We start from the raw sequence: 14308 nt of genomic DNA on the forward strand, positions 1-14308 counted from the left end.
CTATTGACTCAACAATGCCGCCGTCTCTTTCAGCTTTCCCACAACTTGGTCCCATTGGACAGCTGACAGAATCAAGACAAGAAACAACACCGGTAATGCAGTAGCAAAATACACCCAGAAATTCTCATGCCCCGGAGAGTAATTCTCAGACATGCTGAACACGCTGGCGACCCAAGATAGCGGCACAAACACTAGCGCGATAAAAGTCAGCCGGCTAACGTTGGCAGCCTCTAGCATCCAGCGCCGCGAGTCGAGCAGCTGCACCATCGATGTTGCCACTGGGACCGTGTGCTCGAGCGAGCGGTGATAATGCTCTATCTGTGACAACACGTGCTTGATATCCTTCCGTATCAGATTCCACGGCTGCTTGTCGGCTTCCTGCGGCAACCAGTAGTCGACGAACTCGGAAAGAAGAATCAGTTTGTGTTGGCTCTGCATACTCCGACGACGCCAACGCTGGAGGTCAATGATGTCGCTGTCATGCAATCGGTTCTCGATGCCGTGCAGAGTATATTCGTAGTATTTGAAGTAGCGGCTCATTAGGTGCGTGTAGAGGATCCACTCAGCTAAGACGATGCGTATTGGGTAGTAACCAAGGCTTAAGATGCTAGGTTCAGATGCTGCGAACCCGGGAGGCTGGTTGCGGAAGTAGTGGATTAAGCTGCTGAGTATCGACTCCTTATCCCATGAGCGATCGGTGGTGACAGATGTGAAGGATGCGAAGGACGCCGATTGTACAAAGTCTTCGAAACCCCCGTGTAAGAGCATACTTGGGTATGCTTTCTGGTCGCCTGAACGTAGTGTCTCAATAATCGTCTTGACGGCAGGGTCAACCAGGATTAGGCCTATTGATGTTAATGACAAGGTCAATACGTATAGTAACGATCGAAGAGGACTTACAAATCCATGAGCCCTTGATCTTTTTCACGAGAACAGAACAGCACGCCCGGGCAAGAGCAAGCTGTCGTTCCGATAGATGGGGTAGGCGTCTGATATTTCGCGGGATGTTGGAGTCCGATTTTAGACTGTACGAAGAAGATCGGAACGGATCTATGCTTCCCAAATCCAATACCTGCTGATAATGGAGATGAAGGTAGCCCCTCTCAGCAATCTGAGATGGAAACAACGCGAGAGACGGAGGTGGCGGGGCTTTCTCAATGTCCTTGAAGTCGGTGGTGATGTGGCCGGCGAAGAAGATCGGATCGATATCCAAGATCTCACCTAGAAGACTGATCAGATGGGGTCGAATGTTCTCTACGATCAGAATCCGCCCATGAATTGTAGAGGTGGCATAGATCAGCTCGGCCAAATTAGCCTCGGCTATCGTAAGAGGACTTGGAGCCGGGGGTCCGCTCTGAGGGTAGTCGAGAGTAACGATTGTACTGGCAGCCCCAGATCCACATCCTACATGTTCCGCTAATCCAATGATGCAAGGGTTGGTTTGGCATCGAGACTGGATAAAATGTCTGTACGATGGCTTTTCGTAATTCATACTACGTCTTTTGGACCGGTTTAGGGATGTTGACTTGAAATGAGAGTATGAGTGCGCAAAAGATTGTTCAAGATTTGCAATCTCTGTGCAGAAAGGTGATTCAAGTGTGAGAACTCAAAGCTTTAACTTATAGCTCTGGTTTAAGCTTTTCAGTCCCTATGTCACGGCACGGCGGTAGGCGCTGAGGCCCTACGGGTGCGTGACCATACTATAACCCACTATAGAATTGCAGCTTGACGGCTTGTAATTCTGGCATCCTTTCGGAAGGTGTGATGCAGCGGTAGTGGATGTTGCTAAACGCCGTCACAATTACAAGCCGCCCTACGGCTGCGGGTTCGAGCCCTGCAGTTGCAAATGAGTCCTTTTGTGAATAAGGGTAGCTTGGGGATCCCTATAGTTATGCATGCCCTAGCCCGCGTAGAGCTCCCGAACCGTAGTGCTCGAGGTTCCGGGGTAGTTAGACCTCTACGCGCCCCGCGGGGCCGAGGAGGGGTGATGTCACGGCACGGCGGTAGGCGCTGAGGCCCTACGGGTGCGTGACCATACTATAACCCACTATAGAATTGTAGCCTGACGGCTTGTAATTCTGGCATCCTTTTGGAAGGTGTGGTGCAGCGGTAGTGGGTGTTGCTAAACGCCGTCACACCCTAACTATTGATGCTAGTATGTCTTATCAAAATGCCATATGTGGTGCAATATAGACGTGACCAATTACATGGTTAACCACTCTCACACCATACCATTTGAGACTGCTGTGCAGTTCTCCGCCCTCGGCCGCCTCGCAAAATGCCTCTTTACGGCCAACCATTAGGTGCCGTGTAGCACAGCAGCGACTAAAACCCAGCACAGCCCCGAATTTCATCGTACTGCATCGTGATTGGCTCGTGCCAGCCAATGGACACATAACTGCAGAAATCGCAGCACTGCCTTGACGCCCAATGCAACGGTGGGAGAGCTGCCTGGTGAAAAATTCCCACGTCGTCGCTCCAGGAGCCTTTTGCTTTCCAACACCTTTCCAACCATCTGCTGTACTGTTACGCTCACCTACGAGCGCGTCATCTTTTAACACAAGGCTCCATCGTAACTTCAACACTGCATTCGCACCCTCTCCTACCGCATTCTCTGCTTCCTCTCAATTTGCACCGCCGTTACAGGTGGTTTTGCGAGCTTCATCACCCCACGATCGGCACTTTGTTTAGCCGATTACCATGGATTCACACTCGCCAGCTCCGGCCCAAGCAGGCGAAAGTGATGCTCCTGATCAATCACTGTGGGCGAAAATCAATCAGATGACTCAGGAGGCTGTTTGCCCGGATCCCAAAAGCACCTTCGTAAACGACATCTGGCCCATATTACAGGACGAATACGAAACCATGAAGGAGAGATTGCAAGAGTTTTGCAAAGACGCTCTCAAGCGCAACACCATCTGTTGCCAAGTCAAAAGCAGAACCAAGGAAGTTGCTTCAATCAAAAAGTCACTCGATCGGCGCGAGAAGGCACTCTGGGAGCAAAAGCAACAGCGGTTCGAGAGCCTCTCCGATATATTCCGTAAAATTCATGACCTCGTCGGACTCAGGATCATACTGGAATTCGCTGACGACATGGAGAGAGTCCTCTCTTTTATCGAGGAAAGTTTTCAGAAGGAAGAGGAGCCAGTTATTTTCCTCCCTGGCCGTGAGGTCGGCCGATCCTGGAAAACACTGTTTGGTGCCTACCAGACTCGCAATTATCGCGTCAGCTTACAAAACGGGAAATTCGGGGCCCTTTCTCGGTTTTACGGTGTGATGTTCGAGATACAGGTCACAACCATCGGGGAGGACCTGTACAACAAGCTTGCACACCCGCTCTTGTACAAGGGTTCATTTCTTACACGCCAGGATGAGATTCTGTTGGACATTGCGCATGGTAACGCTCTTTGTTATATGCTCAGCTTGGCGTACATGGAGGACAAACTGAAGAAGCGCGCAAGCGGGATTGGGGGTAGAGATGAAGTTGAAGCGGCAGCCGAAGAAATTACAAGAGATGGTACCAGATTTCGGGAGAGTCTGACGAAAGGGGCGTCCTTCGACGCCCCTGTCTCCCCGCAAGGTCTTCCGGGGGGCCTCGAGTTTCCGCCGGAGGAACACAGCTCCGTTGACGATCTTAAAGGGTGGATTAGCAAGAAGATAACGTATGTTCTACCCCTCAATCCCGAACGCGAAGGTTTCTAACCATTAGCAGTGCCGTTCTTGACGAGATACGCTCCACTTCACACACAATCCTCGATGCTACCTCGCCTAGATCTGTCCAAGAAGAGAAGAAGGTAGAGTGGCTCGAAAGGCTCTATTCTTGTCCCTATAGGGATCGCAAGGACGTAAATCCGCCACGAGTCGAAGGGACATGCGAATGGTTTACTAGCCATCCGCTGTTCCGAAATTGGCAGCAAAGCAACGTAACTAGCTTGTTATGGGTATCTGCGGACCCTGGCTGCGGAAAGTCGGTATTGGCTAGGTACTTGGCGGATGACGTTCTGCGTAGCACGGATACGAGAACGACCTGCTACTTCTTCTTCAAGGACGGCTTCGATGACTAGAAATCTTCGACTACTGCTCTGTGCTGTATCTTGCGTCAAATCTTCAAACAGCGTCCTGGCTGTTTCTTGGACCAAATCCTGAGAAAGCTCGAGGAGGACAAAAGGGTAGAAAAGGGCGAAAAAAAACCTCCGACGTCCTTCCGCGACCTCTGGGATTTGTTTATGGCTGCCGCGATTGGCCACGAGACGGGCGAGATTGTCTGCATCATCGATGCGCTCGACGAATGCGAGGACTCGGGGCGCAATCAGCTTATTGATGCTATCTCAAATTTCCAGTCTCACACAACGGCTCGCACTCCAGTCTTGAAGTTCCTCTTGACCAGCCGGCCCTACCGGGGTATTGAAAGGGAATTCTCCCAGCATCTAGAACCCGAACTACCGACGATCCACTTAAGCGGGGAAAGCGCGGAAGAAGCAAGCAAGATTTCTCGCGAGATTGACTTGGTGGTTAGAAACAGAATAGCGAACGATGGTAGAAAGCTAGGGCTTACCCAAGAGCAGCAAAACGTTCTGAGAGAGGAACTTACGCGGGTTCCAAACCACACCTACCTCTGGGTGTATCTCATCTTCGATATCATAAACAGGAGTATTGTCGACAGAGCAGAAGATATTCGATCGATAACTAATACGATTCCGAAAACGGTTGATGCAGCATACGACAGGATCTTGTCAAAGAGTCCAGATATTGGGCGCGCTAGAAAAATCCTCCATATCGTCGTCGCAGCAGCGAGACCGCTAACTCTGCAGGAGATGGACCTAGCTTTGGCGATAGGTCCTAAACATCAGTCATTCGGCGATCTGGAGCTGGTCCCAGAGACACGATTCCGCGAAAACATCAGGCAGCATTGTGGACTTTTCGTAGTGGTGGTCGATTCGAAAATCTACTTGCTCCATCAAACGGCCCGCGAATTTCTAGTGCCGTCGCTATCACCAAAGCTGCCAGGATCTCCTTCAAGTGGCTCGAAGCTATACTGGAAGTTCTCGCTTCATCCGGGAGAATCCAATCGAATCCTTGCCGAAATCTGCATGTGGCGGCTGTCATTATCGGACTTTAACCTCAAGACTTTTCAAGCAAGTAAAGAACGAGAACAGTACATTACAAAGCGCACGCTTCTGGGTTATTCAGCTCAGTACTGGGCTGAACACTTCCGCGAAGGTGATTGGAATAGCGGAGATTGGACGATCGAGAAGGCAATTGAGAAGGCGCTATCCTATCTAAATCCACAACCAGCTTCTTTAGCGTGGTATAAAATCTATCAATGGCTTACAATAACAATAACACCACAGAAACTTACACCACTAATGGTTGCATCCTATTTTGGACAAGACACGGTCGTGCAGCAGCTTCTCGAGGCCGGCGCCGATGCGAATGCCGAGGACGAGGATGGCTCGACACCGCTTCATTAGGCTTCTCTGAACGGCCACGATACGGTCGTACAGCAGCTTCTCGAGGCTGGCGCCGATACAAATTCCAAGGATAAGGATGGCTCGACGCCGCTTTACCAGGCTTCTAATAGCGGCTACGACACGGTCGTGCAGCAGCTTCTCGAGGCCGGCGCCGATGCGAATGCCGAGGACGATTATGGCTCGACACCGCTTCACCAAGCTTCTGAGTACGGCTATGGCACACTTGTACAGCAGCTTCTCGAGGCCGGCGCCGATACGAATACCAAGAATACGTATGGCTGGACGCCGCTTTACCAAGCTTCTAAGAACCGCCACGATACGGTCGTACAGCAGCTTCTCGAGGCCGGCGCCGATACTAATGCCGAGGACGAGGATGGCTGGACGCCGCTTCACCAGGCTTCTAGGAAGGGCTACGATACGGTCGTACAGCAGCTTCTCGAGGCCGGCGCCGATATAAATGCCAAGACTAAGTACGGCTGGACGCCGCTTGACTGGGTTTCTAGGACCGGCTACGATACGGTCGTACAGCAGCTTCTCGAGGCCGGCGCCGATACGAATACTAAGAATACGTATGGCTGGACGCCGCTTTACCAAGCTTCTGGGAACGGCCACGATACGGTCGTATAGCAGCTTCTCGAGGCCGGCGCCGATGCGAATGCCGAGGACGAGGATGGCTCGACGCCGCTTCACCAAGCTTCTGAGAACGGCCACGACATTGTTGTACAGCAGCTTCTCGAGGCCGGCGCCGATACGAATGCCAAGACTAAAGATAGCTAGGCGCCGCTTTACTTGGCTTCTAGGAACGGCCACAATACGGTCGTATAGTAGCTTCTCGAGGCCGGCGCCGATATGAATATCGAAGACAAGGATGGTTGGACGCCGCTTTACTGGGCTTCTTCGAACGGCCACGATACGGTCGTACAGCAGCTTCTTGAGGCCGGCGCTGATACGAATACCAAGAATAGGTATGGCTGGATGCTGTTACGATCCTGGTCCAAGACTGCAGGAGGCGCTGGAAGCCAATTGCCAATTGGGCCGCACAGGTGGGCGGGGTCGGGCCCCGCAAGTGTTCGACACAGCCAATCAGGAGGCGCTCGGTGCGACTGGTCTGCCAAGACCAGGCGAGCGCACCGAGCAGGGCGCTCGGTAGTCTCTGAGACGCTCGGTGTACCAAGCGTTAGGAGGAGCACTGAGCACGCAAAGGAAAAGTCCTGATTGGTTACCTGAATTAGATATATACGATGACCGTAGCCACGGTCTTAGACAGTTCTTGCTTGGTTCTTCAAGCAAGCAATACACATTCACTGCACTCATACACTTTGAGTGGCATTCCGATTTGACTGTATTACCCGTGCGATAAGAGCTTGCCCTTTGTTCTATCTTCATAATTACCAACCCCAGCATTCTGTGGAGCCCGTGCTCCCTTACAGACAGACGACCCTGACAGTCGAGTGGTGTGTAATAACAGGGTGCGCGCTCACCACCTGTTACCAACTGGCCGGAACACTGCCAGTTGGCACAAGCCACTACGCCACGCCATGGCGCCCCGGGCCTGAGCCCCTGAGCACGTATATAAACAGTGGCCCTCGCCCACCTTCCTTTGCGAGGGCCAGGTTGAAGTCTCACACCAATACTACTCATTGCTCGCCCACCTTCTTACCTGCATTGTGACCACCTTGATCCGGCGTACCTGCCTTCTCTTACACTAGCCTTCTAGATATCTATAGCTATATCTTATTTGTTTTCATAGCCGAGATCGACGCTCTCCTATATCTAGAAGGTCTGGCAGACAGAAGGTCTTGCTACTTATAAGTCTCTAACAGTATGTGTCACGACCAGGGCAAGGCACTGAGGTGAACTCAGTCCATTGGGTGCTATCGACGAAGATTCTAAACTGAGGAGGGAAAGAAGGAAAAGTCCTACAACGCGTCGCGTGCTCGCGAATAAGTTTTCATCTATCAGTGGGGTAGGTGGGGCCTCGAGGAGGCTTCTGATAGGCCCGGGGGTTCTGGGCGGCTCTGGCTGCTTGAGGGCCAGTTTGGTGGACGGGTCCTCACAACGAGTAGGTTAAAGACCACTCACAATTAGGTTAAAGACCACTCACAATTTCAGGACGACATTCCCGCCGATTAGCCCATACTAGTCTGATTCGGGAGGGGACTGTAAGAGAAGGCAGGTACGCCTGATTAAGGTGGTCACGATGGAGGTAGCGAAGAAGGCGAGCAATGAGTGGTATAATGGACAGAGGCTGGAGCGGAATTGATCGGAAGGATATTGGCTGAATGCGGATTGTCTGAAGACAAATTGGTCGAAGGCATACTGGCTGAAGATGGGCTGCCCGTAGGCGGGCACTGGTCACCATTGGACATCTTGCTGAGACAATTGAATGGCACGCAAGGGTGAAGAAACGGTCTAGTGTGCCGCGACCAAGGATCCGTTCAAACCAGTGTATTTATGAAGCGGCTGCTTAAGAACTCCATGGTAATCCTGCGATTGAACCTCCGACTGCATTTCGGACACGGATACCGGCCATCACGACCGACTGGGCTGCTTTTATTGTTATGATTATGGCGGTTCGGGCTGTTCAGGCTGGGAATGACGCCGGTCGCGACTTCATGGTCATGATGGATTACGACATGGGACTCGTCGCAGATCTTTCCTTCAAAGCAGATATATTAGAGAAAATATTAAGAACGTAATCCTGCTTACTAGCGACTTAGGTCGACGGACCGCCGTGCAACGGCCTAAGGCCTCCTCCTACCCAAGCTCCCGGCGGCCCGCATCCTCACATTCGAATTCAATCTATCGCCGTGAAATTGCTACTTGACTAATCGTCTAAATCTCGCGATTCAGCCTTCTCATATGCGGGATTTTCCGGGTCCGATAGTCTCCGTCTTTTCACATCTGCTCCGGACCCATCCTCCTGATAATTTGACCGTTTGAGTCCGCCAAGCTTAGTACATTTTCCATCTTGGATATCCGCTTTACCGCTATCCACCGACGTTTGGTACTGCTGGTCAACCGCACAATCCTGTGCAGCTGACAGTTGATCTCCTCCATCTGGAGAGTTGGGGATGGTAGAGAGACTTGACGGATAATCCTCTGGAGACTCCGCATGCATGTCTCCGAAAGCTGGCGTACCATCAGGCAGCTGTCCGTAGAAAGCCTTGTTGAGATTTCCATATTGCAAAGAGTGACCATCCTCGTGCAGTTGTGTAGTTTGTCGCGGATAATCTTCGAAGCAGTATATGTCAAATACGAGGGTTATCCGTCCGGTCTGAGGATTCGGAATGAAGGAGACCTCTATCCGCCCGTTTCTAGAATTATCGTCTAGTTTTTTGATGTATTCGAACTTCTCGTCACCCCAGCGTGCAGTTATGATACATCGAGTACCACGGAAATCCTTGAGTGCCGGCCTAAGGTTCTCCTGATCCTCTAAGATCGATACTTCATCTGGGTTAAGGCATCCAGTTTGTGCATGCTAATCAAGTTTGAGTTAACAATTCGTTAATGGTGAGGTCGCATGCTCAAACCTTAGTGGGCCGTTTAATCTCCGGAGGTACGGTCGAGGTCCCGGATTGGTTATCAGAAGCCATCAGTGGAAGAGTTGGCGATATGATCGGGAAATTGTGCTTGTCTGTGCTAGCGATGATGACCTGTGATGGGTTTTAAGAATAAGAATGTTCTCAAGTATGCAGGATGGGACAAATCGACAGTTAACTAAGGACTTAAGTATCACCCGCCAACAGCTTCGGCTCGAGAATCACCGACCCTAGTTATCATCAGCGCCGGCCTAGCATTCGGCTGTGCCTTTCATCAGGATCACCAGACTCTTCTGTTGGCGTATAACCACCCGGTATTAGACTTTCCGGAACTAGCATGCCCGTAGGATTTGCTCAGTCGAGCTACCCTTGCCTCTAATCCCGTATACTTTGCAAATTAAGCGTAATGCTCATCTCCGGGCTCCCTTGGTCCCCTAATGTAGAATATGCCTTGTAGTGATGCCGCCACTTCTCCGTCACATCTCCTAATAGACTGTGCCGCCCAAGAAAGTTAGCGGTGCCGGTTCCCGGACAGAGACTGTGTAACAGTGTGGTGATTTGATGGCTGACTCGCTGGAATACGAGCCCTCTGCCAACCGGTCTAGGATACGCAGTATAGGTACGTTAGGTGGGGGTGGAAGTTCATGGTTGACTTTAGGCGCGCGACTACTATTCTATATACCAAGTCGAGCTTGGTGTATGTCGTTCTATGGCAAATAGGGACTCATGACTACGTAGATACCATTAGTGACCAGCAGGCCCTGACATGCCTTGGATACAATCGGAAAGCTCCGAGATTCTCGACGCCTGACTGTCACTCCGGTGAAGGAGCCACGTCCAGCACCTGCTGGATGCGATCCAGGCAAAGAAGGTAGCCTTTGAAGTGGATTGCAAACACCACGATGAAGCCGAAGCGGGACTGCTGCAAAAAACCGAGGCACATAGAGCATTCCAAGAAAAGAAAAAAAGAGCAGATGGCAAGAGCAGCTAAACCGCGCCGTAAAATTAGGTCTAGGAGGCCGAGGAACAAAGGGTGGCCGACTTGAAGGGAAAGCGTAAAGCGACTAAGAGCAACGGCACATAGGTTTTGAGTATGCTCGGTCTCATAGTCTGTTTCGGCCGACACCTATAACTGGGGTGCTAATTTCATTCAGGGAATGACGATACAAGGAAGTGTAATTAACATAGTCTACTAGCGACGTACGAGTATGACGTTACGGATGAACTTACCGACCCTTGTTTATGAAGCTGAACTCGTAGGTGCGAGATTATGAGCAAATTTTCTGCTGGCGAAATAGATACATACCAAGCCCAGCACAGCCGTTTTGGGTTCGCATTCTTTCTGCCATTCGGTACGTACCATTTCTGCCGGCAGAAAATGTACAGCATCCCAGCGGCCCAATTCTCGTCCCTGGGCCTGGGTTTGGTCTCGCTAGGTACGTACCATTTATGTCAGCAGAAAATTTGCTTGTTGGCGCTAAATTTTTGTCCTTTGTGACCAGTTTTGCGGCGTGTGAGAAATGGACCAAAATCAGGCCTAAATAAGAGCTAGTGGTCGGCGAAAGGTAGCCTAGCAGAAAATCCACTTGTCACTATGAGAACAACAATTAGGTTCGAGAGGACTAAATTGGGTCGCCTGCCGTGACCCTAAATTGGATTATCCAACTTTCAGGCAGTAACCACAGAAAGGACACGCCTTACGCTGGCAGAAAAGATACTTAGCTATTACAAACCACTCGACTGTTAGGGTCGTCTGTCTGTAAGAGAGCACGGGCTCCACAGAATGCTGGGGTTGGTAATTATGAAGATAGAACAAAGGGCAAGCTCCTATCGCACGGGTAATACAGTCAAATCGGAATGCCACTCAAAGTGTATGAGTGCAGTGAATGTGTATTGCTTGCTTGAAGAACCAAGCAAGAACTATCTAAGACCGTGGATACGGTCATCGTATTTATCTAATTGCGCAACCAATCAGAGTTCTCCCTTACAGTGCTCAGTGCCTCCGGGGCGCTCAGTCTTCCAGGACGACTGAGCTCTCAATGGTAACTGAGCACTTTCCTAATTGGCTGTTCTTCCTGCTCAGTGGGTTTTCCCAATCTTGGCGGCCGAACGCACTGAGCGCCGCCTGATTGGCCGCACCGAGTTCATGTGGGGCCCGGCCCGCCCGCCAGTGCTGCCCAATCAGCAATCGGCTTCCAGCGCCTCCTGCAGACTTGAGCCAGGATCGTAACACGAATCCATCGCTTGAACCACCAGTTTTCGGGGTGCAGTTACACCCTGTTGCTTCCAGTACCTAGTGATTCCAACAAGTCGGTTAGTCAAGAGAGGTAGATACCTCAGATATTTCATTATCCTTCTGAAACTCGTTAATCTCCTTTATCTTTTTCCTCAATCTAGTTAGCCCTTCTGGGTTTTCGTGCTTGCTGGCAATCTTCAGAAAAACGTCCGTGTGTTCTAATTTCCAAGTGTTTAATTGAGACCCGTTCTTATACGTATGGATCTCGACTTCGTTTATGAAACGGGTAAGCTGGTTGCACGCTGTATTCTGAAGCTCGCTATAAGGCTCGATGTGAGGCTCATTATTAGTCCCAGAACTATTGATGACGTCGAGGCAGTGCTGGAGAACTTGAGCCGAGCGGGCGATGTGAAATTTTTTTTGGTATATGCCGTTATTAGCGTAGCCGTTTTCCCAGTATTTTGCATCTATCATCATTCCAGAATAGAATCTAAAGTCCTTCAATGGAATTTTTGATTCTACTCAACCCGAAGTCAGCTATGCATCCTAGATAACGTGACATTATAATATAGGGAGATTTAAATTTAAAAGAATACTCATACCCTGTGGCCACAGCAGGACAGGCACCGTATGCATAACGCCCATGCTGTTCTTGACGTGGACTTCGCAACGGATTGGTTGACCTTCGGTCCACTGCGTGGTAATAAGTTCGACTCTGACGTGGCTTGGGTCAGTGGGATCTATGGCAAAGCTGACAATTATTAGAGCAAGTCGCCCACCTCACGTCTTTCTCAGATCTAGTACAACGCCTTAGACATCTGAAAATAATTGGTCCGTACCAGTTAAGCTTGAATTCGATCTTAGTAAACGGGAAATCCCTTGCTTGACAGACATTGAGTGCGAGCGCGCCAACAATGAGCCAATCGAAGCGTCTGGCAGGCTCAGAGTGTAGCTTCTGTAGTTCTGGCGGGACGAAGCCGTTGAAACTATCTAGGGGGACATTTCCGGCCCTCATCAGCAAGCTGCATACCATCTCCAGAGTCTTCACGGTTAGCTCTTTAGATATTACAGGATCTTTTCGTGGGAATTATTGCTAGGCAGCGTTGAGCCCGGGAGTGGTGGCGGATGCTGAGGGAGAGACATGTCGTGGTATTCGCGGAATCTTGGTAATAACTATGGTATTCGTCGCTTGCTCCAAGAGGTTAGGACGGTACGTCTCCGATATGCCAGAAAGTGATGTAAAGAGAAAAACCGCAGGTTGTGTGCTATTGAGAGGAATGAAAAGACTTAGCTTTGAGGGGACGGGCCGCCTTTAAATAGATGATTGGTGTCTCGGGATATCCTGATAGCTCTTGTCGATGGGGTGGCACAAAGCCAAGGCCGAAACGGGGGCCAACTACGTGGCCGTATGAAAAGTGCGTAAATGGTTTGAAACTATGGTCTCAAACTGGACGGAATGCGTGTTGAATGCGTATAACCAGCGATGGGCGGATATCTGTGGAATGGGTGTATTGAGCGCGCGCGTTGAGCGCGTACAAAGGGGTGTTTCGTAAATCTGGAGCCTGGGGGCGGATGTGTCAAGTGGGCGTATTGAGCGCGCGCGCTGTGCCAGTATAAAGGCGTGTTTCATAAATTTTTCATAAATCTGGAGCCCGGGGGGCGGATATGTGTATTGAGCGCGCGTATTGCGCGTATAAAGGCGTGTTTCATGAATCTGGAGCCTGGGGAGCGGAGATTGTCGTTTTGGTCTGAACTTCGTATTTCGTTCCAGCGGGTTAAAACACAACAAGGTGAGACCGAGGCTGAGACCCAGCTGGGGCCACGATAGTCCCAAGATGAATCGGCCAACAATGCCGAGCTCATGGGAGACCTGGCACCACATACCTTAAGCTTCGGCCATTCGAGTGGAGCCCACCCTGCAATAAGAGATACTACTCCGCGTATGTGTAAATTTTGGATATTTAGGTGAGTGGAGAGCTGAGCCGCTGTTTTTCGAATTATTCGGAGGGGCATATTATTGCGTGTGCACCGCCAATGCGCTGAAAAATTGCACGCGGTGCTCAGCGTGCTGGGCTGGACCATGCCCTCGCACAGAATACACGCAACTCTACGCTAGTTGAACAAGAGAGAATTGGGGTGGCCGTGCTTCCATTTGGCTAGGGGTGGGAATGAGCATCAGAAACCAAAACAAGAGAGTCAAGAGCAAACTAGGGAACGGACTAGATTTTTCATTAATAATTATCAGCCCAAAATATCTCACAAGAGTTCCCAGATACACGTCTTCACGTAGAGGAAGCACGAGAGTAATGAAAACATCCCTTGTTACGTGGCCTCGGAGCTCCCCACAGAGATAGTACGGGAGATGTATTGAGCTTCTCCAGTCCTTGCACTTCAAAGTCAGTTCTTATCCCACCGACTTTAAACCGCTGCACTAATCACACCAAAGTTATGCGAGAGACACCAGCCTAGCCCGGTCCAAACCACCACAAAACGGCACCATTCCGCCCTATATATCATTTTGACCTTACTGCCTCAGGCTGCGTTGTAGTTTTGACTAAACGTATTATCGTTTCGAGAAGTCTATCAAACGGCAGATGGGCGGGCACCGGCCACAATTCGGGCGCCTGTGGAATTTTAGACGTTCGACTGACCGCCAGGTCATGACGCGGGATATATTCAACCACGTCATTGAAGAGGATAGAGCAAAATGCCTCATTTAGGCTCTCTATGGCAGTCCTTTGAGTTAGGTCATTGCTGCAATCAGGGGGGAAGCCCCGGCATTGAAACGGAGGGTGTTCGTACCAGGCCACGCCAGGATATGGACCTCCACCCAAACCTCGGAAGTTTCTTTGACGAGAACATCACAAACATAGCTAGTGGGGTGTGAGCGTGGGGGCGGCCTGTTTTCAATGCCATTAGAAATAGGTAATTAGTACGGTACCTGGGACGAGCGGGAAGCTTAGGGAAACCGGCTGAGGGACACCCATATCTTACTTAAGTCTTGTCGTGATTCCATGCTTGGGGAACTCGGCATCCAGCTTCCTATCTCTCTGCTGCAA

The 14308-nt window shown here is 50.6% G+C and overlaps 3 protein-coding genes across 3 annotated transcripts; 2 read left to right on the forward strand and 1 right to left on the reverse strand.

Annotated features, from left to right (window-relative positions):
* Positions 1-1492, reverse strand: B0T26DRAFT_655760 (uncharacterized protein; the record flags this gene model as incomplete). Its single annotated transcript, XM_060438649.1, has 2 exons — positions 1-845; positions 901-1492. The coding sequence occupies 2 exons, from the start codon at positions 1490-1492 to the stop codon at positions 1-3; spliced, it is 1437 nt and encodes a 478-aa protein (XP_060291214.1).
* Positions 1493-3773: 2281 nt separating this feature from the next.
* On the forward strand, positions 3774-5699 carry B0T26DRAFT_788578 (uncharacterized protein). Its single transcript, XM_060446824.1, has one exon. The coding sequence runs from the start codon at positions 4227-4229 to the stop codon at positions 5469-5471; it is 1245 nt and encodes a 414-aa protein (XP_060291215.1). The 5' UTR covers positions 3774-4226; the 3' UTR covers positions 5472-5699.
* On the forward strand, positions 5634-6098 carry B0T26DRAFT_654968 (ankyrin repeat protein; the record flags this gene model as incomplete). Its single annotated transcript, XM_060438593.1, has 1 exon — positions 5634-6098. A coding segment is annotated over one exon (465 nt), but the record flags the coding sequence as incomplete, so codon positions are not given.
* Positions 6099-14308: the final 8210 nt, after the last annotated feature.

The sequence above is a fragment of the Lasiosphaeria miniovina genome (assembly GCF_030549165.1).
Source record: "Lasiosphaeria miniovina strain SMH2392-1A chromosome Unknown B0T26scaffold_7, whole genome shotgun sequence".
NCBI lineage: Eukaryota > Fungi > Ascomycota > Sordariomycetes > Sordariales > Lasiosphaeriaceae > Lasiosphaeria > Lasiosphaeria miniovina.